The sequence below is a fragment of the Rhagoletis pomonella genome, unplaced genomic scaffold, assembly GCF_013731165.1.
Source record: "Rhagoletis pomonella isolate Grant_MI unplaced genomic scaffold, Rhpom_1.0 Rhpom_scaffold_00007, whole genome shotgun sequence".
Taxonomy (NCBI): domain Eukaryota; kingdom Metazoa; phylum Arthropoda; class Insecta; order Diptera; family Tephritidae; genus Rhagoletis; species Rhagoletis pomonella.
In genome coordinates this window covers 49,800,057-49,827,874 of record NW_023458561.1, presented here as the reverse complement: position 1 = coordinate 49,827,874, position 27,818 = coordinate 49,800,057, and the positions used below count along the sequence as shown (strand labels likewise).

At 38.2% G+C, this 27,818-nt stretch overlaps 4 protein-coding genes across 4 annotated transcripts; 1 reads left to right on the top strand and 3 right to left on the bottom strand.

Moving 5' to 3' along the window:
• Window positions 1-169: 169 nt before the first annotated feature.
• LOC118743874 lies at window positions 170-6,305 on the bottom strand. Its single transcript, XM_036476637.1, has 9 exons — window positions 6,010-6,305; window positions 5,811-5,948; window positions 5,540-5,754; window positions 5,326-5,452; window positions 4,052-5,232; window positions 2,476-2,647; window positions 2,195-2,409; window positions 1,802-1,928; window positions 170-1,736 (listed from the first exon to the last, which is right to left on the bottom strand). Exons 1-9 carry the CDS (start codon window positions 6,079-6,081, stop codon window positions 549-551), a joined length of 3,435 nt encoding a protein of 1,144 aa, XP_036332530.1. The 5' UTR covers window positions 6,082-6,305; the 3' UTR covers window positions 170-548.
• An 11-nt stretch (window positions 6,306-6,316) lies between these two features.
• Window positions 6,317-7,866, top strand: LOC118742995 (charged multivesicular body protein 6-A). The gene is made up of 3 exons (XM_036475443.1): window positions 6,317-6,973; window positions 7,051-7,160; window positions 7,218-7,866. Exons 1-3 carry the CDS (start codon window positions 6,908-6,910, stop codon window positions 7,705-7,707), a joined length of 666 nt encoding a protein of 221 aa, XP_036331336.1. The 5' UTR covers window positions 6,317-6,907; the 3' UTR covers window positions 7,708-7,866.
• LOC118742994 (glucose-fructose oxidoreductase domain-containing protein 1) lies at window positions 7,762-9,345 on the bottom strand. Its single transcript, XM_036475441.1, has one exon. The coding sequence runs from the start codon at window positions 9,256-9,258 to the stop codon at window positions 8,089-8,091; it is 1,170 nt and encodes a 389-aa protein (XP_036331334.1). The 5' UTR covers window positions 9,259-9,345; the 3' UTR covers window positions 7,762-8,088.
• Window positions 9,346-10,445: 1,100 nt separating this feature from the next.
• On the bottom strand, window positions 10,446-16,375 carry LOC118742992 (cilia- and flagella-associated protein 57). The gene is made up of 4 exons (XM_036475439.1): window positions 15,475-16,375; window positions 15,232-15,401; window positions 15,025-15,159; window positions 10,446-12,524 (listed from the first exon to the last, which is right to left on the bottom strand). Exons 1-4 carry the CDS (start codon window positions 16,289-16,291, stop codon window positions 10,524-10,526), a joined length of 3,123 nt encoding a protein of 1,040 aa, XP_036331332.1. The 5' UTR covers window positions 16,292-16,375; the 3' UTR covers window positions 10,446-10,523.
• Window positions 16,376-27,818: the final 11,443 nt, after the last annotated feature.

The window sequence follows — 27,818 nt, the reverse complement described above, 5'->3', positions numbered from 1 at the left end:
CAGAAAAGACAGTCGGCCAAATATATGCGATCATCAACACAAGCATCCATAAAAGCAGTATTACCATCACCTGTTGGTTCTCAACCATGTTCTTCTGGTACCTTAAAACGAAAACGCGGCCATCTTTGTCCCGCAAAAAAATCTAAACTGCAAAAACAAATTTGTAACAAATGCAGTCAAAATGTTTGTAATGTACATTCTACAACTACATAAATTTGTGAAAAATGTAATTCATAATTATTTCTCAACTGCTTTATGAACTAAAATTATCTTTTTTAATGCTATGTATTTACTTCAAAACTTTCTTAACAATTAAATAAGTGAAAAAAATGCGTTTGGATTCGTACTGTATCAATGAAAGTAAGAAGCAAACACTAAAATTATGCGTTTCAACCGTTTTCCACATATGAGCCTCAGAGTCTCACTTTAGGATCTGTGTAAATTTTTAAATTTAGGAGATTAGGGTTAAGTCGACTTAGGCGGTTATTGCTTATGACCACAGATATTTAGTATGCACTTTTAAAATACTTGTATGTAACTGTCAACAGTTAGCGTTTCGCATTCAATAACGAATAGTCTAATGGAGGGAATTTCCGATATATTTCCTCCCAGAATTCCATGCGGTCCCTATCAGGCTCCTGGCGCATGCTACATTTTCGATCAATGATGAAATAATCTAAATTTTTGCACTCTTTTTGTCCAGTTGATTTCTTTACAGGAGTCCACATAAAACCGAGTTCGTTTGCAATGTTACTGTTTTGTGGAGTTGGTTCCCCATAACGAGCAAAGTTGGCCCACATTTCACTGAGTCTTTTGGTGATTTGTGCGTCATCGTCTGCAAATGTGCTGAGATCATCATTTGGAGTTTGAAAGAGGTAGTGTAGTTCATCTGCATGACAAGCGCCACTGAATTGTTCAAAATTGAATAAACGTTTGTAAAAATCACGTCCGCCCGTGTAGTCGAAACGATAGACGTAGAGTGGGGCACCTGACCGATAGATCGCATGCATTTTTGTGGCAAAGTATATATCGACCAGAAAATGATAATCCGTTATTAAATTACATAAGCCTGGCAGATGCTCCTTAGTAATCCTCTGACCACCAAAAAAGAATTTACGAATTTGTTGTGCCAGTGCGCTTATTTCCGGATGATCGATAGATAGTGGGATGTTGCGAGGTACAAAACGTTCAAGGTCTTGATCGACCTTCTCGATTTGCTTAACAGAATGTTTTAATATAGTAAGGCCCTCAGCTGAATTGTAGCCGATTATTGTGGGTATGGCACACGTATCGTGCCTGCGCATTTGTTTCAAAACTGGCATGCTAATAAAGGCATCTGGACTATTCGTATCTTCCAGTACAGGCCGTAGTGGGAAAGGTGGACCGCGGCGTCGTTCATCGGGTAAAAGTAAAGATAGAGTCTTGCTTAAAACTGCCTCTGGAGTTACTTTTTCGGGAGACTGTAAGAACTCAAGCATTTCCTTTGGATCCGTTGATGAACAACCGAGCAATTCACATAAGCGACGTACTTTTACGCTTGGCTGACGTTGAAATACCCACTCTATGTTGGCGGTGCCACTTTGCATGATTACTTTATGGAACAATTTGCCTGCATGCGATGCAAATGTGTGCATGTGAATGCTTGTAGCACCAGCACTTTCCCCGAAAAGTGTTACATTATTGGGGTCACCATTGAAGCTTTTGATATTCTCATTTATCCACTGTAAAGCAAGGCGCTATGTTTATAGAGAAAGTCATAAAATTATCTTTTTATATGTCTTGTTGATGAAAGGTTTTTTACCTGATCTTTTAAACCAACATTTCCCCAAATTTCCGCCTCAGGCAGACACAAAAAACCCCAAGCACCTAAGCGATAATTTAATGTAACGACAATGACGCCCTCGTGCAAAAGACTAAGAGGCAGGTACCTAGAATGTATTGCAAATTGTAAAATAACTTACATACATACATATATACATATTCAAAGGTCATTTTTACAAAGCTGTATGCCATAAGATGAATATGATTATGGTACGTATGAGTTTTTCCTATTACAAATACTAACCTTATTTTTGTATTGGAAAACTGTGAGCTAATTTAACGAGTTTTAAATAGCTTTACCTTTGTAGGGTTGATAATTCTCTTATTTTGAATAGATCAGAAATTATCGCATTCACACAAATTACATACTTACTTATTACCAGTGTCTGCAATGAATCCACCGCCATGTATCCAGACCATAACTGGCATTGGCTCAGCGGCACATTTAGCTGGAACATATATATTGAGGTGAAGACAATCCTCTGACCCCACAGTTTTGCTTGTTGTTGCTTCCCTTTGGTGACAAGGGCCTCTTAAGTGTGTACAATCCAGCAGTGGTTGATCGAAGCGTTCTAATGGTACTGGTGACTAAGAAATTTCCGATAATTACTATTTAAAAATAGTACTTTATTACTGAAGACAATAATCTTCTACCTTGAATCGTAATTCCCCAATTGGTGGAACTGCATAGGGTACTCCTTGAAAGCAATAGTATTTGATCCCACTGGATAAGTGCTCCTCTCGTCCAGCAACAACACCTTGACGCACCGATCTTAGTATTTTTTGGCTACAGAATCTCAAGGAACTGCTTCGTATGCCCTTAGACCTAGACGTAAAACGGTTTAACATCTTTTTAATTAAGAAATTGCTGGACAACTAGTTTTTAGTGCTAGAAAGTGTGTGGTTTGTGAATGCGCAAAGTATCGCATTAATAATTCTTGCTTTTTAGTATTTATTAATTCACTTTACGCCAAACTAATTTACACATTCTATTTATTTCTATTTCCTTTTCGCATTTTGCTATCATTCTTATCAGCAGAAACTTCTCGCACTACTTTTTGTTTACAAACAAACACAACTAAACTTGATCGTTTCCCTTTTAATATGATTTTCATTTTAGTGGAGGGAAATAAAACAAAATCTTTGGGTGTGTTTGTTAAAGATTTACTTGCAACTTGCTCATGTCTTTTCGAAATGAACGAAGGAAGATTATGAATAAAATATGAACGGCTATTAACGGATATCCGGATGGCACAACTGAAGGATAGTAGCCGGATATCCGAACGGATAATACAAGAAGCCCTTGTATTTTTTAAGCAGAAAATAAGATGCAATATCCTTGATATTCTTTTTGTTTCATTCCAAACTAATTGATAAGATAAAGCTCAAACACAGGAATCAACCACAATCTTAAAGAATATTTCGCGAGCTTAGAGTGAAAAGTTACTAAGTCCACTTTTTATGAAAACTCATATTTTGATACAGGTTAGAGAAATTAAAATTGCTTTTTTTTAGGATAAAGATGCTTGTTTTATCTACACTCCTTTACATTCAATGAAAGAAAAATTGGCAAAGTCAAAAAGAAGCAGCAAAAGGTAGTACGAAATCTTTGCCGCTACAACAACAACAACAACGAAATCTTTGAATAAAGATCGAATCTCTCTGATTCGTGTAGAGTTTTCCTTTGACTTAAACAGCCAAATGTTGTATTAAATTTTTTGCGAAATACTTGAAGAAAGTAGCTATAACAAGTGTTTTTCCTCTCCTATAATACATTTAAAATGGGACTTATAAATGGGAAATATCAAAGAAGAATTTTTACAAGTTCTAAAAAGGATATATAATATCAAACAGAAATCTGTTTAATGCCATGAATATCAGTATATTACAAGTCCTTAAAAAGACACCTGAATGCATTCGTGGAAAGTATTCGGATTCGTTGTTTTCTATAGTGGATTCAATAATTGAGGCGTAAATAAATAATTACGAGAATCAAGGCAAGTATGTTAGTCCGTTTCTTTATTCAAATTAAATATTCCCTCGTATTATCTAATATGTACAAAAACTTACTATGAAATGAAAAAAGGATGAGTATTTTCACGTACTTAATTACCAATTAAATCCAATAGCATCTTTTGGTGAATGGTTTAGTTTTTAAAACAGCTTTAGTTAAATCCAATAGCATCTTTTGGTGAATGGTTTAGTTTTTAGAACAGCTTTAGTTAATCACAACTTTGCGCTGATCCGCGAGTAGTCCAACGGTGGGTAATTTCGATATATTTCATGCCAGAAATCCATACGATCCTTGTCGGGATCACGTTGCATTCTACATTCCCTATCAATAATGAAACAATCCAAACCAAAGTCCTCATCCTTATTTGGTCTCTTTAGCGGAGTCCAAATACAGCCCAACTCTTTGGTAAAAGGACTTTCTGGTGGAGTGGGCATATTATGACGCGCAAAGTTAGCCCAGAGTGCGCTAAGACGTTTAATGTTTTGCCTGTCGCATTCCTCAAATTTTCTGGGGTCAACACCTGGCGTTTGGAAAAGGTAATGTAATTCGTCTCCATGACAAGCGCCAGGTATCTGCTCCAACTGGAAAAATCGTTTATATAGATCCCGTCCACCACAATAATCATACCTATAAAAAAAGATGGGTGCGCGAGGCTGGTGTTCCAGCTGCAATTTCAAAGCCAGCTGCGTGTCCACCATGAAATGGTAGTCTGTCAATAAATTAGTCATGGCATCAAATTGCTCGTGCGTGATATTTTTACCATTAAAATAAAAGTCGCGTAACTTTTGTGCTAAATACTGTATATCATTGTGATCCGTATGCAGTGGAATGTTACGAGGTACAAAGCGAGACAAATCTTGATCTATATCCTCGATTTTACGTATGGCATTTATCAGCATCATAATGCCTTCAGCAGAATTGTAGCCCATTATAATTGGCATGGCCAGGGTATCTTTTTGTCGCATACGTTCCATTACTGGCATGCTGATAAATCTATCAGAACTGCTTTGATCTTCAACGACAGGTCCGAAAGGGAGGGGCAAGCCACGGCGACGTTCATCTGAAGAAAGCAGAGGCAACGTGTTAGCAAGAACATTCAGCGGGGTTACTTTTTCGTGCGATTGTAAGAAGTTTAGCATATCCCGTGAATCGCGTGATTGGCAGCCCAGCAATTCGCAAAGGCCACGCACTTTGTTTTGTGGATTTAGTTGGAAAACCCACTCCATATTAGCGGCGCCACTTTGCATAATCGCTTTATGAAAGAGTTTATTAGCATGGGGAGCCATTGTGTGCAAGTGAACAGATGCAGCGCCAGCGCTTTCACCGAACAAGGTAACATTATTAGGGTCGCCATTAAAGTGAGCGATGTTCTCGTGAATCCACTGCAGAGCTAGCCGCTAGTTAAACGAAAGTCATAAACCAAGATATGATGAGCATGGAATACAAATTTGAATATATGTGTACCTATGTATACTGTATTGTAGATTTACCTGATCCTTCAAACCGGCATTACCCCAAATACCCTCCTCGGGTAGGCATAAAAAACCCCAAGCACCTAAACGATAATTTAGTGTCACTACAATTACATCCTCACACATTAAACTTAACGGCAATATGCTGCAAGTAAAGATTTAAGATTATGTTAAATTTATTTTGCTGCTCTTTGTCAAAGTCGCCATATTCGTCTATATGGAATTCACTTGCTTTTTGCTCGAGCCAAAGAAAAATCCGCCGCCATGTAGCCACACCATAACTGGCAGTGGTCTGGCAGTGCGCTTTGCTGGTGCGTATACATTAAGGTGCAGGCAATCTTCTGTGCCTATAATATTATTTGTCATAGGATCTCGTTGATGGCATGGTTCCTTTTCCCGCGTACAATCTAGAGAGGGCGTATCAAAGCGTTCCAAAGGCACAGGTGACTGGAAAAATGTATACATTTTGTTTAAATATATTTAAGTAACTATTAGCCACTTACTCTAAAACGCAATTCACCAAGCGGAGGCACTGCATAGGGTACACCTTGAAAGCTATGATATGGTTCTCCGTTTGGCAGAAGCCCCTCTCGTCCAACCACAACACCTTGACGTACTTGTACTTTGACCGATGATGATGCCTGTAAAGAATTAGTATAAATAAGTTAAACTAAGTACAGCTGACTAGTTATTAATATGTACCATTCTACTTAAATATCGTAAAGCACTGTTTTGTAGACGTCTGGCATTGAAAGGGGAAAATCTCGACAACATTGTGCAAAAACTACAAACCGGATACAGAAACAGAAGACAAAGCGCGAAGTCCACCAAGGTCTGCCCCGTAAGTTTACTTGATCATAGACCTACAACATTTATACGTTGATATGCTTATGCGTTATTCCACACTATAGCTTGCACAAGTAGTATTTTCTATTATCACTATCACTGATAACAAACTGAATCTTTTAGGGCAACGATTCCCACCTGATGAGCTCGCACATTGCAACAACAATTATTCGTAGGGTTTCTTATAGGGATGTCAGAAAAACATCGATGCATCGAAAATATAGATGTTTTGCTTCGATGCATCGAAAATTTTCCACTCGATGTATAAATAGTCGATGTATCGATGCCTCGATTTTTTTTTGAAAACTGACATCTCTAGTACATTAAACCGTCATTCCAGTTTTTCAATTGAACAAAAAGTAGAAGTGACTTTGACCAAAAAATTGAATTTGAGACAAGACGACTGAGAATATGTATTAGTTGTTAAATTGTTGTGTAAACTAGATTTCATGATTCGTTACTTTCGTAATTCGATCGATAACGTAAATTTACGCTATTTGTTCAAACAGAACATTCCAATCGATTGAACATCTGGCAGCTCCTCAAGCGATGGCGAATGATGTGAGTCAAAAGAAGCAGAATTTATTTGTTTTGACTTTTTCATTAGAATATTTTATAAAAGTAAAAATAGGAAATCAATTGAAAATAATTGTTTACGAACTACTAACACGGGAAAGAATTTACCCGACGTATGGTAAACTTGAGCTACTGCCCAAACAACTTAATCAGACTAAATAGATAAATATTTTCTGCAATGGGTTCACTATTTTCCAAAAGTAAAAAGCAAAGCCGTGTAACCGAACATGATAAGGCGGTGCTGGTGAGTCACATGGATTTTGATGGGGTGTAAATCCTTTTGTCTGTGCATGAGGTTCCTTTGTTGTCTTCCTTTTTCAGCGACTGAAGCAACAGCGGGATAAACTGAAGCAATATCAGAAGCGCATCGAATTACAACTTGAGAAAGACCGAGAGTTGGCTAGGAAATGTTTACAAACAGGCCGTCGAGAGTAAGTACAATGGCTAGAAATAAAAAAATCTACATCAGCAACTTTTTTAATTTTCAGTCGTGCCAAGCTTCTGCTGCGAAAGAAAAAATTCCAAGAAACTCAGCTTAGCAATGCAGATAAACAACTGGAAAACTTGGAAAAAATGACTGCCGATTTGGAATTTGCTCAGGTGGAGTTACAAGTTATAGAAGGCCTTAAACAGGGTAATGCCGCACTTAAGAAAGTACATGATTTGATGGATATCAATGAAATAGAAAAGATAATGGATGAAACAAGAGAGGGTGTAGAAAAACAACAAGAAATTGATGCTATACTCTCCGGAGCACTTAGTGCAGAAGATGAAGAAAATGTTTTGGCGGAATTGGATGCACTTGCTGCAGAAGAGGAGGTTAGTAAATTACCGGAGGTGCCGACAGAAGATTTGCCCGAGCCAGCTGCACCTGCGGAGGAAGATGCCTCTGCCTTTGCTACTGAAACTGCTGATGTGCCGACTAAAAAGCAAAAAACGGCATCAGATCACTCAAAGAAAGTGCTTGTAGAAGCGTGAATGTAAATAACAGATTTAAGTTGTGTCCATATATCAGTACACAGTCTATACATATGTATTTGTTTTTGTTTTCCTTTTATTTCTTCAACTAATACTAAGTCACTTAGTTTAAATATGCATAAAATGATTTTATAAAGAAATTTATAATGCAGAAATTTACGACTTTTTTTTGTTACGTTTCGAGAGGTGTGGAAATATGTATGGATGTAAGTAAATTATTCCAATGTTTAGGATATAATACAAAGAGAATTTAAGTTAACAGGCCACCACTTTGTATATTATCATAAGAATGTGAAATGCATTAGAAACTCCCGGGAAAACCTAATTCTCCTCGAGTAGTAATATGTAACGGGTTTAGCAATTTGGCGAAACTTGGTGATTTCACATAGTTGACATGCGCGCAAAAGTCATTATTTGTTCGTGGTTCGAAGGTGTCTCCGGTGTGATTCTAACCCGTTGCCAAGATTTGGTTTCACTTGATTTACGAATAGCATCTAGTACCGCCTGAACATATAGCCCATCCTCGAATGTTGCGGCAGCTTGCACAGGTTCCTTTACCCACGAAGCATCTTTATCAGCAAACGCTTCCTTCAATGCACCCACCATCTTGCATAAACCCTTTATGTAAGGCCGTGGCAACATAGATTCTGAAGTGGCAAAGTGCAAATCCTGAACATCAACGTAGACAGCTTCTTCTTTCAACTGTGGTGGATCTGCTTTGTGTTTGAATACAAATAAATCTCCTCCGCGTACAGCCAAATGACCTTTGCTACCACAAATTAGCACTTCTTGTGAAAATGCTTTAGCAGGCACTGTATGACTGTGTAGAGCCACAGTGACCAGTGCGCCTCCACCTGCTAATTCCATTTGAAATGTACAAAAATCTGGAGCTGAAATTTGTCGTATGCCATTTACTGCCGCAGTTGTCTTCGTATATGAACGCACTACTCCGTGTACGCGAACTGCATGTTGTTGTAACAGATAACTGACCAAATCGATCACATGACTACCAACCAAATTCAATGCTCCGCCACCCATAGCGGCATCGCACATCCAATCGAACTTCTCGGGAAACAGCGTCCCTAGTTGTACGCGTATATCGACAAGCGATATTTCATTCATCGGTCCAATAAGTTCCTCCTGTAAACATCGTTTCATGTGTGTAAAGGCAGGAAGAAAACGGAGCGAATAATTAACCAAAGTTATAAGTCGCGGATAGTACTGTGAAGCGTGCACCATTTTCAAAGCATCTGCTTGATGTAGTCCCATTGGTCGATCACAAACAACATGTTTGCCAATGCCTAATGCCTTTTTGGATATCTCTGCATGTTGAAAAGGTTGGCATACAATGAATACCAAGTCGACGTCTTTCCGAAGTAGCACATCATCGATTTTGTTTGTGAAAAATGCAATTTTCTGCGACTGTGCCACTGCTTCTGCCTCCTTCAATGGCCCCCATATGGCTTTTATATCGAAGCCTTTTTCTCGCAGTAATGGCACAAGCACCTTGGTGATTTCACCAGTTCCGAAAATTCCTACTCCCGGCAACATTGCAGACCTACGACCGTGAGTAAACAATTTTTTTCTACGCTGCAGTTGCAAAAACAATAAATAAAAACAGAACAAGTAATCAGCTGATTGAGAGATGCTTCTTCATTGTGGAGAGAAAGCAACCATTCACAATAGAAAACTTCTCTAAAGGCCGAAACCCAATTCAAGCAGGCCGGGTTGTTGGGGAAGAAGCGCAACACAATTCCTATGTTCAAAACGAATTGATCTCTAGGTTGGGATTACATATTCTCTAATTAAGGATGCCGCTGTGGTGTAGCGTGCTTCCACAAAATCTTACGAATCTGTTGCTTTAATAACGATTTAACGATTTTTATGCATAAATCTATATGGCTGGAGTTCAGGGTTACCAAATCTCATTTTTACCACAACGGCGATTTAGGCGGTTTTGCAACTGGCCGATGGGCGGTTTTGCAAAAACATCGACGATAAATGGTGGTCTGGACATACAACATTGCAAGTTGAGAAAAGCGTTGTAGAATACAATCGCCGTTCGGAGTTGGCGTGCTGTGGGTCCAACCACTTTGTGTGCCAACATCAACGCGCACGGCGCAAGGAGGAGAATCTCGGCCGAACACTAATATGTGTGTAAGATCCAAACAATTATTATTATTAGAAATCTTAACATGGGTCGAAATTTGTACGCAAACGATTTTAGAAGTTTTAGCCAGGGTTGAATAGGGTTTTATAACCCGAGTTGAAAATGGACCATTTCCGCTTGTTGGCTCTACTCGAGTTGAATACAGGGATACGCGATCGATTCACAATGCATCGGAAACATCGATATTTTTAATTCGATGCGTCGACTGAATTCGATTAATGACATCGATGTATTTTATTCGACAGAGGACAATTTTGGCGAGCCCGATTCTGATACTTGTGACCACATATTGGACGATTTTAGTCTTTGGAGTGATCATAGGCTAGTTCCCCGAAACTGGAAAACCAGTAAGACTGTAGAAAGCTTTTACGATGAGCTATCAATTTATCTGGGAAGTCCGGTAAGTCGGTCAATGGGCTGATTACAAAATGCAGTTTCGAAAATCATACAATACAGCTTACAAATACTTGACAATGGTAATAAATATAATTCGAATTTTTTACTACAAAATTTTTCAAAATTTTGATTTTTAATAGCATCAAAAAAATATTTTTTTTTTGCAGAAAAAATGGAACTATTATTTTAACTCTCGTATTGGTTTTGTATATCAATCTAAAATGATCGCATTTCAAAAATAGTCTGTTGACTAAGATTTGCCTGATAGTTTATGCTTTGCCAAATCCTTCTTCAAACGATTGCGTAAGTGCACATTCTCCTCACGCAATCGATCCACTTCATCGAGCAGTACCACATTCTCTTTGAAAAGTTTCTGATATCTCTTCACTTCATCCACCGTGGGTCGTCGATTTCTGTTAATCTTCAAAACGCTCTCAATTTGTGCGCGTTGCCGCTGGAATTCATCGCGCACTTCGGCATCCAAAGAAATGTGACGTTTGAGCTCATCATCGCTGGCATGACGTCGAAATAATTCTTTCACCTTCACCACAAGTCGCTGTGGCGAATCTACGTGCGCTGCGACATGATAGATTTCGCTGCAAATGCTTGTGATGCATTCCCGTGCGGCGCGCGAGCGGTGCCGTTCCACCTTCAACTCGGTCACATTGCTGAGGTATTTGTCCTTCAGCTCCTTGAGTTGCAATTCCAATTGTATATTGTTCTGATTCAAACCCTGCAGCTCATTCTCCATTTCGAGTATATGCTTTCGCTTGTCGTTGATTTGAAATTCACGCGGCTCTATTTGCGCCTTCAGCTCGGCGATTTTGTGCGACAGCACTTGCTTATATTTGTCCAACTCCTGATTCTTGTGCAATAGCTCCTGTATGCGTTTCTCCTTGGCGTTGATGGCATAATCGCGGTCTGAGATGTCTTTCAGCAAGTCTTCGATGGAGCGTGTTAAACGTCCAATATTCTTTTGTGATTTATTATGCTCTTCCTTCAATGTGTCCACCTCCTCGAGTAGCTTCTCGATTTCTTTGCTCAGCGTTTGATATCTCTTTTCCAAAACGCCAGATTTGCCGCGCCACAATTGTGTTGAGTTCTGTTCGTTATTCAATTTATTCTCGTATTGCAATTGCATGTCCACCATGTTGCGATCATTGTCCTCCTCCACTTCGCGACAATACTTAAAGAACTCGATCTTCTTGTCTTGCATCTCCTTCATAAGTTCGCGTATCAATTCTTTGCGTTCGTCCAGCTGCCGTTTGTAGTCCGTTTCCAGTCCCTCCACGGTATCCTGCAGTATGCCAGCCGAGGTTTTCAATCGATTCTCGTAACTCTCGCGCAGCGTTAGCATGCTTTCACGCAAATTGCTAAACTTTTGGTATTCGACCAACATGCGCTCCGAATACTGATTGGCCAAGTTGTCCAGCTGCTTCTTATGTTCATCACGTAAATCATTTATTTGTAAATTGACCTGATTCATCTCCTCGGTGTGTCTTTGCTCAGTCTCGTTATTCTTGTTCTTAAGCTCCTCGAGTGCCTGCCGGTAGCTACGATGCACCTCGGCCAGTTGTTGACCATCGAATATCTCATTCTGGTTCAGCTGATATTGAAATTCTTCGGCTTGCTGCCGCAAACGCACTTCCAAATTGGCTATCTGTTCATTCTTATCGTGCAGTATGCTACGCGGTATAAGCACCTCTTGGCTACGCATCAAATCCGCATCCATTGATGCCACCTTGCCCTCAATATTATCCATTGCCCATATGGCTAAAGTGCCATTCATTGAAACTGTCAACAGCAATGTGCCATCGTACGAGAAGAAGAGTTTGTTAATTTGGCTGGTAAAGAAGCGAAATAGCGTGCACGATGCACCACCGGCATCCATGAATGGTAACTGAATATTAAATAGATCACCATCTTCATTGCCCACAAACATAATGAGATCCGAACGGGCCAAGCACATATCTGTCAGTGGCGTGCGCACTTTGGAGGGTACGACAATTTCACGCACGATTTCTGAATTTTGAAATTCACGTAATACACCAAGGTTTGTTGCAGCATAGATGGAGAGGGGCTCGCAGAAGGTGCAGCAAACGGAACGGTACTCGGTGCCTTTTTGTACGATCTCCTGTACTCGTGAACCAGTTTCGACATCCCACTGATAGATTGCACCCTCTGCGCCCCCAGATATGAGATACTTGTCCGTGGCTGACCAGGCAATAGACAGTACTGTCCCATTGTGACCCTAAAAATGGAAGGTAAATATAGAATTACATACATATTTGTTGATTAGAAATTCGGCAGGGAGAAGTATTAATACGATTCAAGGTTCTCAATTTAATTCATAACACCTATAAAGTAACGATGAAAAAAGCCATAAAAAGATAAGAACGGATGGTTTATGAAATAGCTGGTGAATACACACGCGGATCAGATGCGTACAAAACTCTGATGGCTAAAGTAGATAGGTAGATAGATAAGATAATGAAGCACGGCGAGGGCGATGGTCCCCTGGACGGGACCAAATACCGAATGTTGCACTTAAAGGGAAAGGAAACCCTTATTCACGAACTATTTTAATGAATTTATTCAGGGAGTATTTCCGCGGATGTGGAAATAACAGAGACCAACAGTGGGCCATTTGAGGGTAGTGCACTACCCTAATATACAAAACTAAAACCTAACTCCCTTAAGAATGTCGAGAAAGCGAGTGTATGTGCTTTGCTGCTTGTTAAGCTGAAGTACTTCTTACATCTTCTCGAACGCTTTTCGAACCATTCCCTCTTGTATCCTCCTGATAATCTTTAACCCCACATGGCACACCTAGGCCTACTCAAACCATCGTGTGGAGTGTGCGAAATCTAATGTTTCTGGATTTCTACTTGGGCTATGTCTAGAAAAATCCTGAACCCATGAGCTGTCGTCTGCTTCTACATTTCTATTTTAGAAAAAATAAATTTCCTTCACTTGCTTGCTTAAGAGGAAAGTCCTTTAGAATGAGCCTACAGGTAGTGAGCGGCATGCCTAAACCCTTTCAGGACTGTGAAAGTGGTTTTTGAATTGTGTATGACCGAGTCAAGAGTAGATGTAGATATTTTTACATATGACTTTTTCTGTACGTATGTAAGTGTGTCCTATATAGCAGCAACTTCACCTCCTACCCTGCTTCCGAGTTTTGAGCCAATAAACGGATTTATGTATGCCGCAAATTTCCGCTTGGAAGAGGCCAGGAAGCGTTGGAAGTCTACCTATACACTCTGTCGTCCTTGGTTTCATACTAAAATTCGCTTTCTGCTCCATGGTAGTACATATGAAATGGCGTACGCTCAAGGATACCCAATAAGGAATACGATATATAATCGTTTTAGTTTTGTAAATGAACATCTCAAAATCGTTTGGTCTACTATTCGGATTATTCAGACCATTTTTTTACCTAATTGAGACTTTAATGACTTTGGATATTTTACCTTCGAAAGATAGCACTTACGGCTATAGTTCTCATTCCGGTAGGGTTATTCTTGGGAAGGAAGTGAAGGCGGTTTTGGTTGAGTTTATCCGGAGTAGAACCTGTTTGCTGGACTTCAGTCTACATAGTCATCGTTTAGTGGAGATCCTCAATTTAGTTTGGGCAATGGTTCTTGGTCTGATGCCTCACTCATGGTTCGGCTCAATCAGTTTGTTGAAGAAGATATTAAGAATTCTTCCGATAACGGTAGCGTCAGTCTTTACTGTATACTAGACAGAGTGCATGCCACAAATTGATCTTAACAGCTGATATATATTACCATGTCATTACATAAATAGTCATTAAGTTCATTTCCACATGGCGTTTTTCTAAATGGCATACATTTTTTGTCATTTCAATACCTAGTGGAAATTCGGCATTATGATTCAAAAATTAAAAATTTGCGTTTCATTTTTTGCTCAAGTTTATACATGTATGTATAACCTGTGACATTGTTTGAAGTTTTGAAAACTAATTTCAGCTTTACAATCAGCGATTCAAAGAAACTTTGGATATAAAATTCTATAAAAATCTCATAATCGCCATACTGAACTTTTGAAAACTGATTTCAGTTATGTAATCAGCGCGTCAAAAAGCCGTTGGAAATGAAATTTCATAAAAATTGTATAATTTTTTAGAAAATCCTCTCTCCATATTGGATCCCTAATATTGCATATTTTAAAACTGTTTCCAGTTTTAGATACAGAATTTTATAAAAACTTTAAAAATCTTTCGTCATTTTGTTTCTTTGAAAACTGATTTCGGTTTTGTTATCCACGACTCATAGAACCTTTAGACAAAAATTTTCATAAAAATCTGATGTTTTACAAATCCATCCGCCATTTTGAAGTTTTTAAAACTGATTTCAGCTTTTTAATCAGCGACTCAAAGAAACTTTGAATAAACATTTTTATAAAAGACTGACAATTTTTTAAAATCCCTCGCCATTTTGAATTTCTAAAACTGATTTCAGTTTTGTAATCAGCGACTCAAAGAACTTGCCATATTGAATTTTTGAAAACTGATTTCAGATCCTTATTCCACAATATTCTATTGAACGATTCAGCAAAGAGGTTATTAAGGATTGTTTTTTCTACATAGAAATTACTTGATCTTATGAAACGGCAAAATACGGGCACATTTGTCCCTATTGACTTTCCCAAAATGCTTAATTTTTTGATGGGTGCAAGAAAAGTTAAATTTTGTCGAACGGTGTTATATAGCCATACTTTCCACTCACCTTCAATTGCTTCAAAATTTCCAGATTATATACAGATGTAATGCTTATAACGTTGTCATAAGCAGCCGCCATAAAGTGGCCATAATTCGAGTACTTGACATCTTTGCAGCGTGGAAAGTTGTATGTTTTAACGATCTAAAAAAATGGAAAACCATTATACTAAATATATGTATTTATGTATGCCATGCATTTTCTCTCTCCACCTACATTTAGTTCATCCATAAATATCTGCGTGATGCGCAACTGATCTGAAAACCCAATGGCCGCCATCAATCCCGTTGAATTTAGCTCCACGATATTCACATCCACCTGGAATTTGCGTACCAATTCAACCTTGTCGGTCTCATAGTTCCAAATGCGTACAGTTTGATCGCGCGCTAAAATAGCAATAACAACAAAAATAGCAGCGCACTTCATTTCATAGATTGATATTTTTTTTTTTTCACATACATGCCGTCATTATAATGGGCTTCCATGAGCACACCGACATGCTAGTTATCTCCGAAAGGTGTATCCAAGCGCCCAGCGGTTGAAATTGCAACTCTTTGGCCTTCAAAGTTTCCGGCACGATCAGTATGCCAACATAGATTTGCGCATGCTTGGTGGTCGCAATGATTGTCTCTTGACGCGCACATATCGCAATATTTGTTATCTGATAAGTGTTTTCGGGTGCAAATCCAAAAGGTATAGTCAATATTGTCTTGCGCTCCAACTTGAATTTGGAGACGCGTTCAAATACGAATACCCTATTGAAAATAGCAAAAGCAAAGCCACGTTGAAATGCTGTCATGCATACTACGCGCTCATCATTGAGCTTCAGTTCGGTCGGTGTCTTATGCTCCAACTCCTTATTCAATGCATCCTGATCCCACAAAATATCGATAAGTTCAGCATCATGCGCACGCTGTCTCAGCTTTACATCGCCATTTTCAACCATAATCAGTTCATTTTGACTGGTGCCAATCAGCAGCAAATCATTGGCAATAAAGTCCATCGAAGTGGTGTAGAAATCGACTTTAACATTGTTGCTAACATTTATGCCTTTCTCAGACTTGGCCATAAAAAGTAGGATGCCATCACCAGCTACGACGACCAAAGCGTTATCTTGTGGATTGCAGGCGAAACAGTCTACACTGCCGCGTGCCGTGCTCGCAGTGGGACGTGATTCGATAACGGTGCCAGTCTTGTCCAACATTAGCATGTATAATGCTTCCTCTGGCGGTTTGGTCAGCACCACTATTGTTTTGCCATCGGCGGTGAATGACATGAAAGATGCTTTGGCAGTGGCATGGGGAAATGGTAGATTGCGTCGCTTTTTGAGTGTTGCCAAGTCGTAAATGGAGATCGATGAACCGCTGTGGGAAGGTAAGAAAAAGCATTTATTAAGTTTTGATTGAGTGCTTGGGTATTGCAGAGGGAAAAGTGTAAATTTCGCAAAAGTTCATCAAGATGAATTAGCGCAAATTCCTCCATTTTTCAGAAAACACAAAAAAATTTTTCTCAATTTGGAATTATAATCTTAAGTAGACGTGACTTCATTGTGTTTTTTTGAAGGAAAATACAAGAAATTGTTGCTTCGTCTTTTGCTGGAAAAGAATAACCTCAAAAGTTAAGCATTTTCAGTTAGTATGCTTTCGAAGAATGTCTAGAAGAATTCGCGTTGATTTTTGGTTTTTTTTTTTTTCTTACGGTGTTATGCATTTTCTTCTATACAAAGTAGATATGTTCGAAATTTTTTTTTTATGAAAGCAATTCCCCTTTGGAAAAAATTCTGAAAAATTAACGCAAATTCTTGGCCGCTTAAAAATTGCACACCCGGATTTTTATAGTTTTTGAGTATGACCATTTTCTAGTATGACCATTTTCTGAAATTTTGCATGAGGTTTCAAACTTGAGTTACTTCGGTTCTGGCGTGGTGTAAACTATATTTTTGTAAAAAATAAATTTCCTATACACAAAATAACAAACATACAAAAATAAATTTCAATACAAGTTTTGGATATCGAAATAAATATGGATACGTATATCGATATTGTCATCGGTGTGCTTGACGTTAAATGTTATCCATATGCACCTATCAGAGCTGCTTAAATTTTAATCCGTTTCCATAAATATTTTGCTGTTATCGATTTTTTTTTAATATCTTCATAGTAACCGTTAGATATTGCAAAATATTTCGGCATACATACAGTCAGTCAATAAAGTTTAGGTACAGCGAATTTTTTAGAATACGCGGAACTATTTTTTAAATATTTTATTTTTCGATAATTTTTTATAAAAATATGGTTTATTCTACAACAATAAACCCAAAAATCAGAGTTCCAAACCTTGTGCAAAATTAAATAAAATTCTGCAAAATTTCATTTAAATATTGCACTTTTTATTTACGCTCTCTAAAAAAAGGTGAGTATGCAGTTTTTTAGCCCATTCAATTTTGGTATAACAAAGTGCAAGTTTGAGGTAGCTAGGACTTACCATTGATTTTTAGCAATTTTTTTTGTTGAAGGTGTCGCTCATTTTCTCCATATAAAATAATGTTTGATACCTTCGCGACACCCTCAACCAAACAATTTCCCAAAAATCAATGGTAAGTCCACTTTATTCCAATCTTTGGCAGCAAATGTCAGTTACGTGGTTTTGCAGAACGACGATACGCGGTTTTATATTTTAAGAGACGATATGTATGTAAATAAGTTTGAAAAGTTTAAGAGGTAACTAATTATTAATATTATTTTTTGATTAAATTGCATATTTTAAATAAATTTGTGTTTAGTTGGATAAGCGATCACCCGTTTATAGAGTACCAAGAATAGGTACATACCACGACGAAAATGTAGACTTCTCTATTTTAAGCAAACAAAGCGTGGATATAGCAATTTTTATGCCTAAGACCGAAGATATTTCTAGTTCTCCAGAATAGTAATGGACAAACACAAAGCCGAACCGTAACTTTTTTAACTACCCCATTCCTGAAAGCCTATTTGACACAGCTATTAACATTTGAGAAACAATGCCAAAACGCCTCTCAGGTGATATAGCGAACAATGAACACTTCTTCATTTTTTTACAAATAGTTAAGTAATAAATATTTTTATACAATTTTGTCTTACACTTTAGGACATGTTTCAATTACCGCCAACAGCTTTCGCTGCACACTCATCGCTATATACTCTGGATATGTATCCTCAGGTAATCTGCATAAGAAATGTTAAATATCGAATTACAAAACGCACTTATTTTTCATTTGCAAATCCATCCCGTACCTAAGGAATCGCTGCTTATTGCTGACATAGTCGTGAAATGCCAGCACTCCTTCCACAGGATAAATCACCTCTTGATATAGATTAAAATGTATATTACCAATAACATCCGTACGCAAACCATAAATATTTTTCGGTCGTATATTAACAGCTGAAGTTGTTAATGCATCGGCCGCACCAGTGGGATCCATGGCGCGCGTATTTGTGTAAAACTAAATCAAAACTGCACAAAATTCCTTAACATAAATTCAACGAATTCCTTCACTCCCACCAAAATAACCTCGCATTGATCGATCAAACACTAGGAAAATCACCAGCGGTTTCGTCGCATACAATGCAAATAAAACGTTTATGAAATTAGCACACAAAATATGACAAGAAAAATATGTACTTATGTATATATTTATGCCCGTATTGGGAAAATGTATTTTGTAAATTCTAAACTATCAGCTGTTGCGATACAAGTGGCGTAGTCAACAAATAAAAGAAAAGTGTTTGAAAAAGTAATAAATAAATAAATACAAATAACTCACTCATAAGCAAGTGTAGCAGCGAGAATAGAGTTATGCGTTTGCCGGGTCGTATGAGTAACATAAAACTACGCTCTTTCTAAGCGGTCGCCATGGAGGTCGGTGCGTATGAGCAACATGTAATTTATACATATGCAACGCTTAAGTTCATTTGGTTAATATATGTAGTATGGAAATGGCATATCTCATATCGTCGCTGAAATGCAAAAAAGCCAAAACTAACTAAAATTTTGTATTGCCATAAAACGATATAGAGACTTATAATTCGCATCATAATAAAACGAAAAGGATTTTCACTACTGCTTGAAAGGCAGTCGGTCTTGATGGCTCATGTTCGTATGATATTTCGAGGGCATGCGGACGCTCTTGAATCTCAGGTCGTTAAGAAGACTTCCCAAGTAGGGCAGGACTAAGAATCATATCAGATCTATTTTTCAGTTTGGACTGGTTGGTTGCTAGTGAGATTAATTTGGATACCAGGGGAGTATCTATGACTGCATGCAGACTACTCTTGGAAAGATGGGCCTCATATCAGGTCAGCACATGCTGGCCGAAAACCAAAATGTAGGGACTGAAGAATGGGATTCTGCCTGGGTTATTCAAGTAGGATCCAAAACGTAAATCTATTCGATGAAGTATATAAAGTCGAAAAAAGTTCAAGAAATAACAATTAGTTATTTACTAAAAATAAATGAATAAATAAATAGCATATATATTTATGCTAAGTTAAACATTTTATTTTTACTGAAAATATTTTTAACTGAGCTGCCACCTATTTAAAACAAATATGTACATTAGACTGTTCCACCTTTCAAGCAAACAAAAAGCAAAAAAAAGTTCGCTGAACCCCCCTTATTCTAAACTATTTTTGAATTTGATTTGCAGGGCGGCAAATCAGCTGCGCTTGATTGCAGTAGGTTGACTAAGGAAATGAATTAGCAATAAGAGTTTACGGGGTGTGCATAGCTCAGTGGTTAGCGCTTCTGCCTTTGTACAACGATCCCTGCTGAAGTCTGATGAGAAGATATGGTGATCTCCGAAATATCAGCTATAACTTTTACCGCTTAGATTTTGTTGCTTTTTCCACTTTTTCCTAAGAAACATAATCGTGATACAAAGCTCATTAACAATAGGCGTGTTCCGGACAAACTTTGCTCCAAAAAACTAAGTAAAACTAGACTACAGCAAATGACACGCATTTTCATTACAGTTTACAGTATTTTTAGAATTACTTGTGCAATTAAAGATGCATTTGCCATGTTCTATGTTCTGTGCAATGCAAAAAAACTCGAGCAAACTGCATTGCTGCGCGCATCTTATAGTTTATTTATAACATACGCGCGGCTCATTTCGTCAAAAAAATAAAAACAATTGAATACTGCGAACAGCAGAATGCGAACGAAATAATGAAGAATGTTGAAGAGTCATTGAAACTTCGGCCAACGCATAAACTCAAACAAAAGATGTCAAAAAATATGCGAAAATAGATTTACATGTGTATATACGTAGATACCCTGCAGCAATAAGGCGGCCAATTTTCCGTTAAGGACTAGTACTTCAATGGTTAAAATTTGACTGGTCAGAATTGGACATTTCCTTGCATCGAAAATGTCAGCCTTCGACCAGTCCGCAAGGAACCGACCTAGAGATAAAGGAAAAGTACAGTTTGGCAGTGACAGGGTGGTGTTGTCTTGCAATTCAATAAAAAAAAATTTAAAGAACACCACCCTGTAAATGTCCCAATCGCTTGGTCTGGCCTTGATACAAAGTGAACATTTGAACACACATTTACATGCGTGGCTGTAGCTCAGTGCGTAGAGATGCTTGCAACTATTTGTGAGCTTTCAGGAGGGTCCGGGTTGAAATGCCGTCAGAAGCAACATGGTTATAAAATGGTGAAATTTGTTTTTTTTTTGTGTTTATGAAAAAGCATCTGCGAAGTGCAGAACGCAATCTTACTCCAACGAAAAAAATCTCCAAAATTGGACTAGTCTAGGACTATCTTACGGGCAGTGTTGATTGGGCCGGTCCTTTTCCAATAACACGCCAATGCTAAAAATGGCAGTTGAAACCATTGGCAGGGGAATTATGAGGGACTAGTGCTGGTAACAATAAGGACTATCTGAGGGCTAACCTAGGGTGAGTCTGAATTGGCTGCAGGGTATGTACGTACACATATATAAGCACATCTTTTCCTATTTATAAGCAATAGCGAGCAATGCACTCAAACTGACTTCCAAGCTAAGAAAATAGCAGCAGTGTCAGTTTTTTTTTGCGCTCTGTTTATGTGCAACCAGCCATGTTAAGGTAAGGACCGCGACACAGACTTTCGTAATCCAATGCCAACACAGCTGTTGGCTTCTTAACTTCGTTTGTCGTCTTCGTTGCATGTTGAGTATCTTTTGTGTAATTTAGTTTATTACATACATACATACATACATACAGTAGAACTGAGTGAATAATTGAGTTCGCTTGAAAAGCTCTTTGGCTGGCTGAGTGCATGCCAAACTAAAAGTATAAGGAATTAGAAGAGTAGCAGAGGCAACAAGACGATAGCAGAAAATTGTTAGATCCAATCAGTGAAGTTTAAGAATTTAAGAAATTGCAGCGGCTTTATGTCACTTACTTCTGTTAAAATTCAAAAAATGCTTGCCTAGTAGCCTAATTCAGGTCGTATCCAGTGCTTAGCAGTTGGGCGGAAGATGCATTAAAGTTTCTTTCTGTATACATGTATGCATATCATGTGACCGCTAACTGTGAACGCGACAGTTAATCAAACAAATTTTTCTGCCGAGTTTAATGATATCTAAAGTTCGTTTTCGCAGCAGAATTACCAAAAGCAGCTTTAAATCCTCCCAGATTGAAGGTCTTTCCAGCTACGGTTAGAACCCTTTTTTCATTGCTCCTTTATATAGTTCAGAGTTGCAGGAACCTCTTCTGCCACTGATATATCCATGGTCGTCTGTTTTAGGTTAGTTCGTCGGCCAACTCGTCGCCATGAATGTTGCTGTGCCCCGGTACCCAAATCTGTGCAACGATATATCTATCATCTATAGCCATAACGTACTATCTACATTGTTTATCAGGTTAGAAGTTATAACTAAGTTAGTTAGGATAGGTTGAAGCGGCTGCTTCATCCAAGGAAGGCGAGAGACACACTGTTATATCAATTGAGAGCTCGAATTCGAACTCGTTCGTTCAGAAAGAAAGAAAGCGCTAGAATTCGTGTAAGTCAGACAAAATGGTGGTGGTTAAATGAGCGTCTTCTCGCCCACATGAGGGCGGCGCAGTTTCAGATATAGTGCTCCACACTATCGACTTCGTCAACGCCGCGGAAGCTACGGCAGCAGTCATTGGACAATGGCCCATAATGATCCGAATGAGTGCATCGGATCTTTTCATTTCGAGGCTGGGCCAGATTTGTCGAGTCGTCCCCCACGTGTGTTCTTCCGACCATCTTTTGTTTGCCTTCTAACGAAGTATGTCCTGAAGCTGTCTTACAGATTTTATAAATACAAAACCAAGTGCTTTGACAGGGCAGGCAGTGAAGACAAAACAGGCAGGCTCTTTGTAGTCCCGGTATATGCCCAAAAGATGTAAACCAGGTTCCTGGATACGATAAGTAATATGAATAGCCGAAGGCAGGCCCGCACCAGCTTTGAAGTTATCTGGTGCGCTTGAAGAGTTTATGGCTGGTGAAAATAAACCTTCTGTATTGCATGCCGTAGACATCTGCTCCGGCATCGTGGTCGGTCTTGGAGGCGTAAGTATACCAAATATGGCTATTCTTCCGTGGTTTGGGCCGTACTTTGTACCAGTTGATTCTGCTGGGGAAGAATACCTTGAAATATTGTGTGAAGTTAAATCTGGGAAGGCCATCTATGGTTCTATGACCCTGAGAGTGTAAGGGTTTACACGTTTTTTGTCTTTCACGTTAAGCCTTGAGGTGAGCCTTGCTGTAAACAGTAGAGCCTCTCTCTTGATTGCAATATGTGGAGGAGGTAGGTCAAGAAGCGCCTGGAGAGCTGCGATTGGTGTTGTTCTCATCATTGCGCCAGTCATGCCCACGCAGGATAACCATCGTATAGTTTTCTGAGCTTGGCTTGTGTGGACTTTACTTCGGCTTTCTTTCGTCAGAGAGGCGCAGCATAAGATATTGATTGGGTTTGAAGATATCATCATACATACACCTAGCCAATTTAGGTCTGAAGCCCCAGCTTCGCCCCATTACTTTCTGACGAAAAGGAGCCTTCTGGGTTATATGGCGTAGATTCCTGCTCAGATGTCGTGGTCAGTTTTGGAACCGTCAGTATTCCGGCAGGTCAGGATAGAAGACCTCGCCATCTGAATAGTTTTATCTAGGTGCGGATTCCATCAAGGCTTGTGGTCAAGGATGACTCTTAGACATTTAAGATATAATTAGAAAAATATATCCTTTCTTTTGAGTGGTGCTAGTAACTTGTCGCTTTTCCTGGATTAAATGACTAGTTATGATGTTGTTATAAGTACAAAAAGAGCGACAGTTTTACACCACCAAACGGATTTCAGGAGACACTTTTTTATGGCAGAAGTACACTTGGAGGTTTGCCATTGACTGCTGCTGTTGCTAGCATCAGGGATCGAACCGGGTTCCTACAAACGGGTAGCACGCACTTCTAACCACCCGGCTACGGTGAACGCCGAACAAAAAACTGTTCTTTAGTCTAGAATTTAGTTCTTATTTTATGCCTAATTTGCATGTTGTCTGACCCACTGTAAATAACAGTGCTCAGGGTTGAGGAAGCAATTGCTAAGCGCTCACGGAAGCGCCACCGCAACAGAGCGTAGCCATGAAAGCAACAAACAAAGAGATAAGCTTCACAGTTGTGGCAAGTGAGAGAGATGTAGTGAGCGTAAACCAACAAGTAAGAATTGTGCTCCAAAAAACAATAACAAAGCAAAAATGTATGTATGTATGCAATTATATGACTGACAACTACATAAATGTGGACGAAAGCAGCTGTGAGCGAACGCAACGAAGTCAATAACAAACGAAAAAAACTGTAAAACAATGGGTAAGTGCAGAAGTTTTGCTAACGACGCTGCCAACAACCGTCCTTCGTGTAGAAATGCACGGCACGATAGACTACGCAACGCGTGGTTCATAATGTTGCCAGAAGTACAGATTTATCTTCAAAATGACGACTTACTTTCATACTTAACTGAATGATCAAACTTTTATTATTATTAAAAAGATCTGCACTATCAAGATCCTGGCAGCACTTGAAGAATTTCTATCTGGCTTCCTCGAATGCGATGCGCTAATTGAAAAATTGATGATTTTTTATTTTTCGAAATTTTGTATTTTTTGGGTTTTCGTAGATAGTTTGTGCAAAAAAATTTCGAATATTTATGAATTATTTTCGCAGAAACGATGCGTTCAATGAAAAAAGTACTTAAACACAATTTTAAGTTTTTGAGGCAAAATTTTACGTAGAATACGATGACATTTTTAATAAAAAACATTTTAACTTTCATGTGTTTTGTTCCTTATTTTGATCCGCCGTTTTGATATCATGAAATTGTCACAAGCTATTTACCACTAGATGAAATAAGCTTTCAATTGCATTATCCTACTATTTTTTGTGATCAAATGAATGGCTTTATGGGGTTTCCCGCCCGAAAATAATGCCTCTAATATACCAGTTGTATTGATCATTCTCCATACCAACTTATCTTTCTTGCAACTATTTGCAATTGTTATGCTTGCATGACATTCATAAAAAATACATGTATAGCTGGCTAAATCGTACCTGTTTGGAACGAATTCATAAATTTGTAAATTTATTTTGTTTTTTATACATTATGTACTTAATAAATGTTTTAGCCAAATAAACAGAATTTAATGTTTTTTGATTTAAAAACTTTTAAAAAGATATTTTTTTCAGAAAAATTTTTTTTCATTTTAGTTTTTAACTTTTTCCGATATTTGAAGATCTAATCTTCACTTGGCCGACTTTTTACTATAAATTTCTGGCAACACTGGCGGTACATACATACATACCTTACAATCAGTGTTGCCAGTTTTACCTTTTTGAGGCTAGATCTAGTTTTTTTCTGTTTCGTTTAGCCTCGGAATTTAGGATTTAGCTTCGTGGCTTTTTTTAGCCTTTTTTTTATTTCCAAACTAGCATTTTTTAAGGACAAGCCTCCACAATATTTGTAGTTGCATTAAATGATTGTTCCGGTTCCGTTTTACTTGACGAAATGTTAAGCGAATATCACCCGTCGGCATCGCTCCATCCGACGAAATTTACTCAGCGAACTCGTTCAACAGTTTTTCCAGGGGCCCTCAAGTGTCCCAGAAAAAGCATGTTATTTCTTAGAACTCCACACCGCACGGGAATGACGTCAAGCGCTACATCGCGAGTTAGTCGCCACTCCTATACCGTAGCCATTCGGGGGTCCTTAGCCCCTACATCGCCTTTGCTATTGCATCACATGCTGCCGACCATTTTTCGCTGCTTTGTAGCATAGCCTCCACGAGTGACTCAGAAGTGAAATTCTCGCCAGATATGTTGCGAAGCTTGCATCTGGTACCTTGATATAAAAAAGAAGGTAATTTCAATAAACAACTTTTTGTTTAAAAAGCAGATTTTTGACAATTGCTCAATTGGGAAAAATTCGAAACGGCGTTACCCAATTGTAAGTTTTGTGGTGCGGGAGATTTTATATCCTAAATTTGGGATTATAAATAAAATAGTTTTTTTAATATTTACCTTTTAAAAATAATTATTATCTTTTCTTAAAAACGTTTAAATTTTACATTAAATTCGATAACAACTTCCAAGAATGGTTATAGGCTAAAACAAAACCGATATGAAAAGGGGGTGTGCAACCTCCCATACAAACCGAATTTTTCATAATGCATATCTCTGGAAGTATTTGTGGTAGAGTCCTGGAACTATGACGTCAATCTCAAGCTCATGGAAAAATACGGGTTTATTAGAAAATGCGGCATGCCACCGTAGATCTTGGAATAGTAGTAAATGGAATCAATCCCAAACCTATGAAAAATGGGGGTATATGAAAACGATCTCGTAGGTATTGAAAAAAGCTAGCGGTATAACCCATATAAACTAAAATTTTGGTGACACACAGATACCTCTGGAAGCATTTACCTAGAATACTGAGACAGAGTGCATCCCTAGAACCATTTTAAGCTAACCCTAGAGGGATTACATTCTTGCCAAGAAACACAGGCATAAGCTGAAATTGCGTCGCAAGTTTTACGATCGGCTTGATTAAGGTTTAACCTCTTAACCCCCCTTTGTTTTCGCCGCTATTGAATTCTATTAACTGTCAGCTTTCACACAATTTAAAATGTACATGCGTATTTAAAAATATCATGAAAATTGTGTTGCTAGATTTATGTTACAAAAATGTTGCAAGCTTTTTCACAGAACTTCACAGAAAGAAACTTTATATGCAATTTGACAGCTTTTTTACGTGAACCAGGAACAAAATACTATGCTTAAGAACAAAATATTTTTAAATCGAAAAAAAATTAATAAGAACATTTGAAAGATTTTAGATATTGGGTATGGTAGTACGAAATGTCACAATCTGCTTGATTGTCAGGTTGTTAGTATGGCGACGAAAAAGTGACAAAGGAACCTTTTTGTATCGTGTCTGGTACTGTCAAATCGCATACACCCAAAAATGACGCCTTCTATTAAAGTACACTTGTACCATCTCTTTGTACATAGAAGTTAATGAAATGCTGAAAAGGCTACCCTTTTTTAATCTTTTTCTTGGGCCATTTAGCCACTTTTATCTTTTTTATTTGGCCGATTTAGCTTTTTTATTTTTGAAGTTCTGGCAACACTGCTTACAATGCAACGCTATGGAAAATAATTGTACTTTCTACATATGTATGTATATGTAATGTAGTAGTTCGTTACCCCACACTGGCCGAATGCGAAAACGATATGCACAACAATTCACCTGCCTGACCGGCCTCATTATGTCGAAACTTGAGCAGCGCTGCCACAGCCATAGCCACTGCCGCTGCTGCTACTGCTCCTGCTTTTCCATTTGCTACTGTTGCTACTCAGCTGGTGGTGGAAGTTCGTGCGACCAACGACACCATTTGGCTCGTCAGTAAACTCAACGAACCGGCGGTAAGCACAACGCGAAGCGGATAAAGTTGAAATTGAAAGCTCGCCAGGATAGAGGGAAAAACTGACCTATGTATATACATATGTCTGTATGAAAAATGGTGAAAGTGTAAAAATGTTTTAGAATTTAAGCGGCGTTACAGGTGTATACACATGGAGCTCATTTCTCGGTTTTTTGGTCTTTAATTGCTGAATTGCGCGATCGTTTTGGTGGATATTTTATGTGCCAGCGTACTATGTTTATGTAAAATTTCATATGCCGTTACCTTTATAGAAAGGCACTAAATCATATAGTCGCTGAAATGCAAAAAAGCCGTAACTGACTAAAATTTTGTAATGCTTAAAATGATGTGGGGACCTATATTTAATTCGATGAAATGCATCATAATCAATCAAAGAGGGAATTTTGGATTTTTACTTTTTTACGGCCTTTGTATTTCAGCGACGATATGAGATAGCGCGTTTCTATATTAAAGCTAATTATATGAAAAAGCAAGCGCGATAAAAATTTACTGAAACATTAAAATGCCATAAATCAGGCAACAAAATTGTTTTGAAATAAACAAAAAAGCGTTTAAACTTAAAAGTGAAAAAATTGGAAAAATTTTATAGCGACTATTCTTGTTAAATTACTAGCAAGAAAAGGAAGTGTTGTTTTTGTACTAGAAACAAAAGGTGCAACAAGGTGCGTGTGAAAATAACAACAAATTTATTTAAAACCGCAAATTCAGCGAGCCATGCAAACTGTGGCGGAAATAAGCAATGTGTAGAACAGCAATTAAATCTGTATACAATATATGTACATATGTACATATATATATTAACAGTTCAAAAGCATTTGGCTT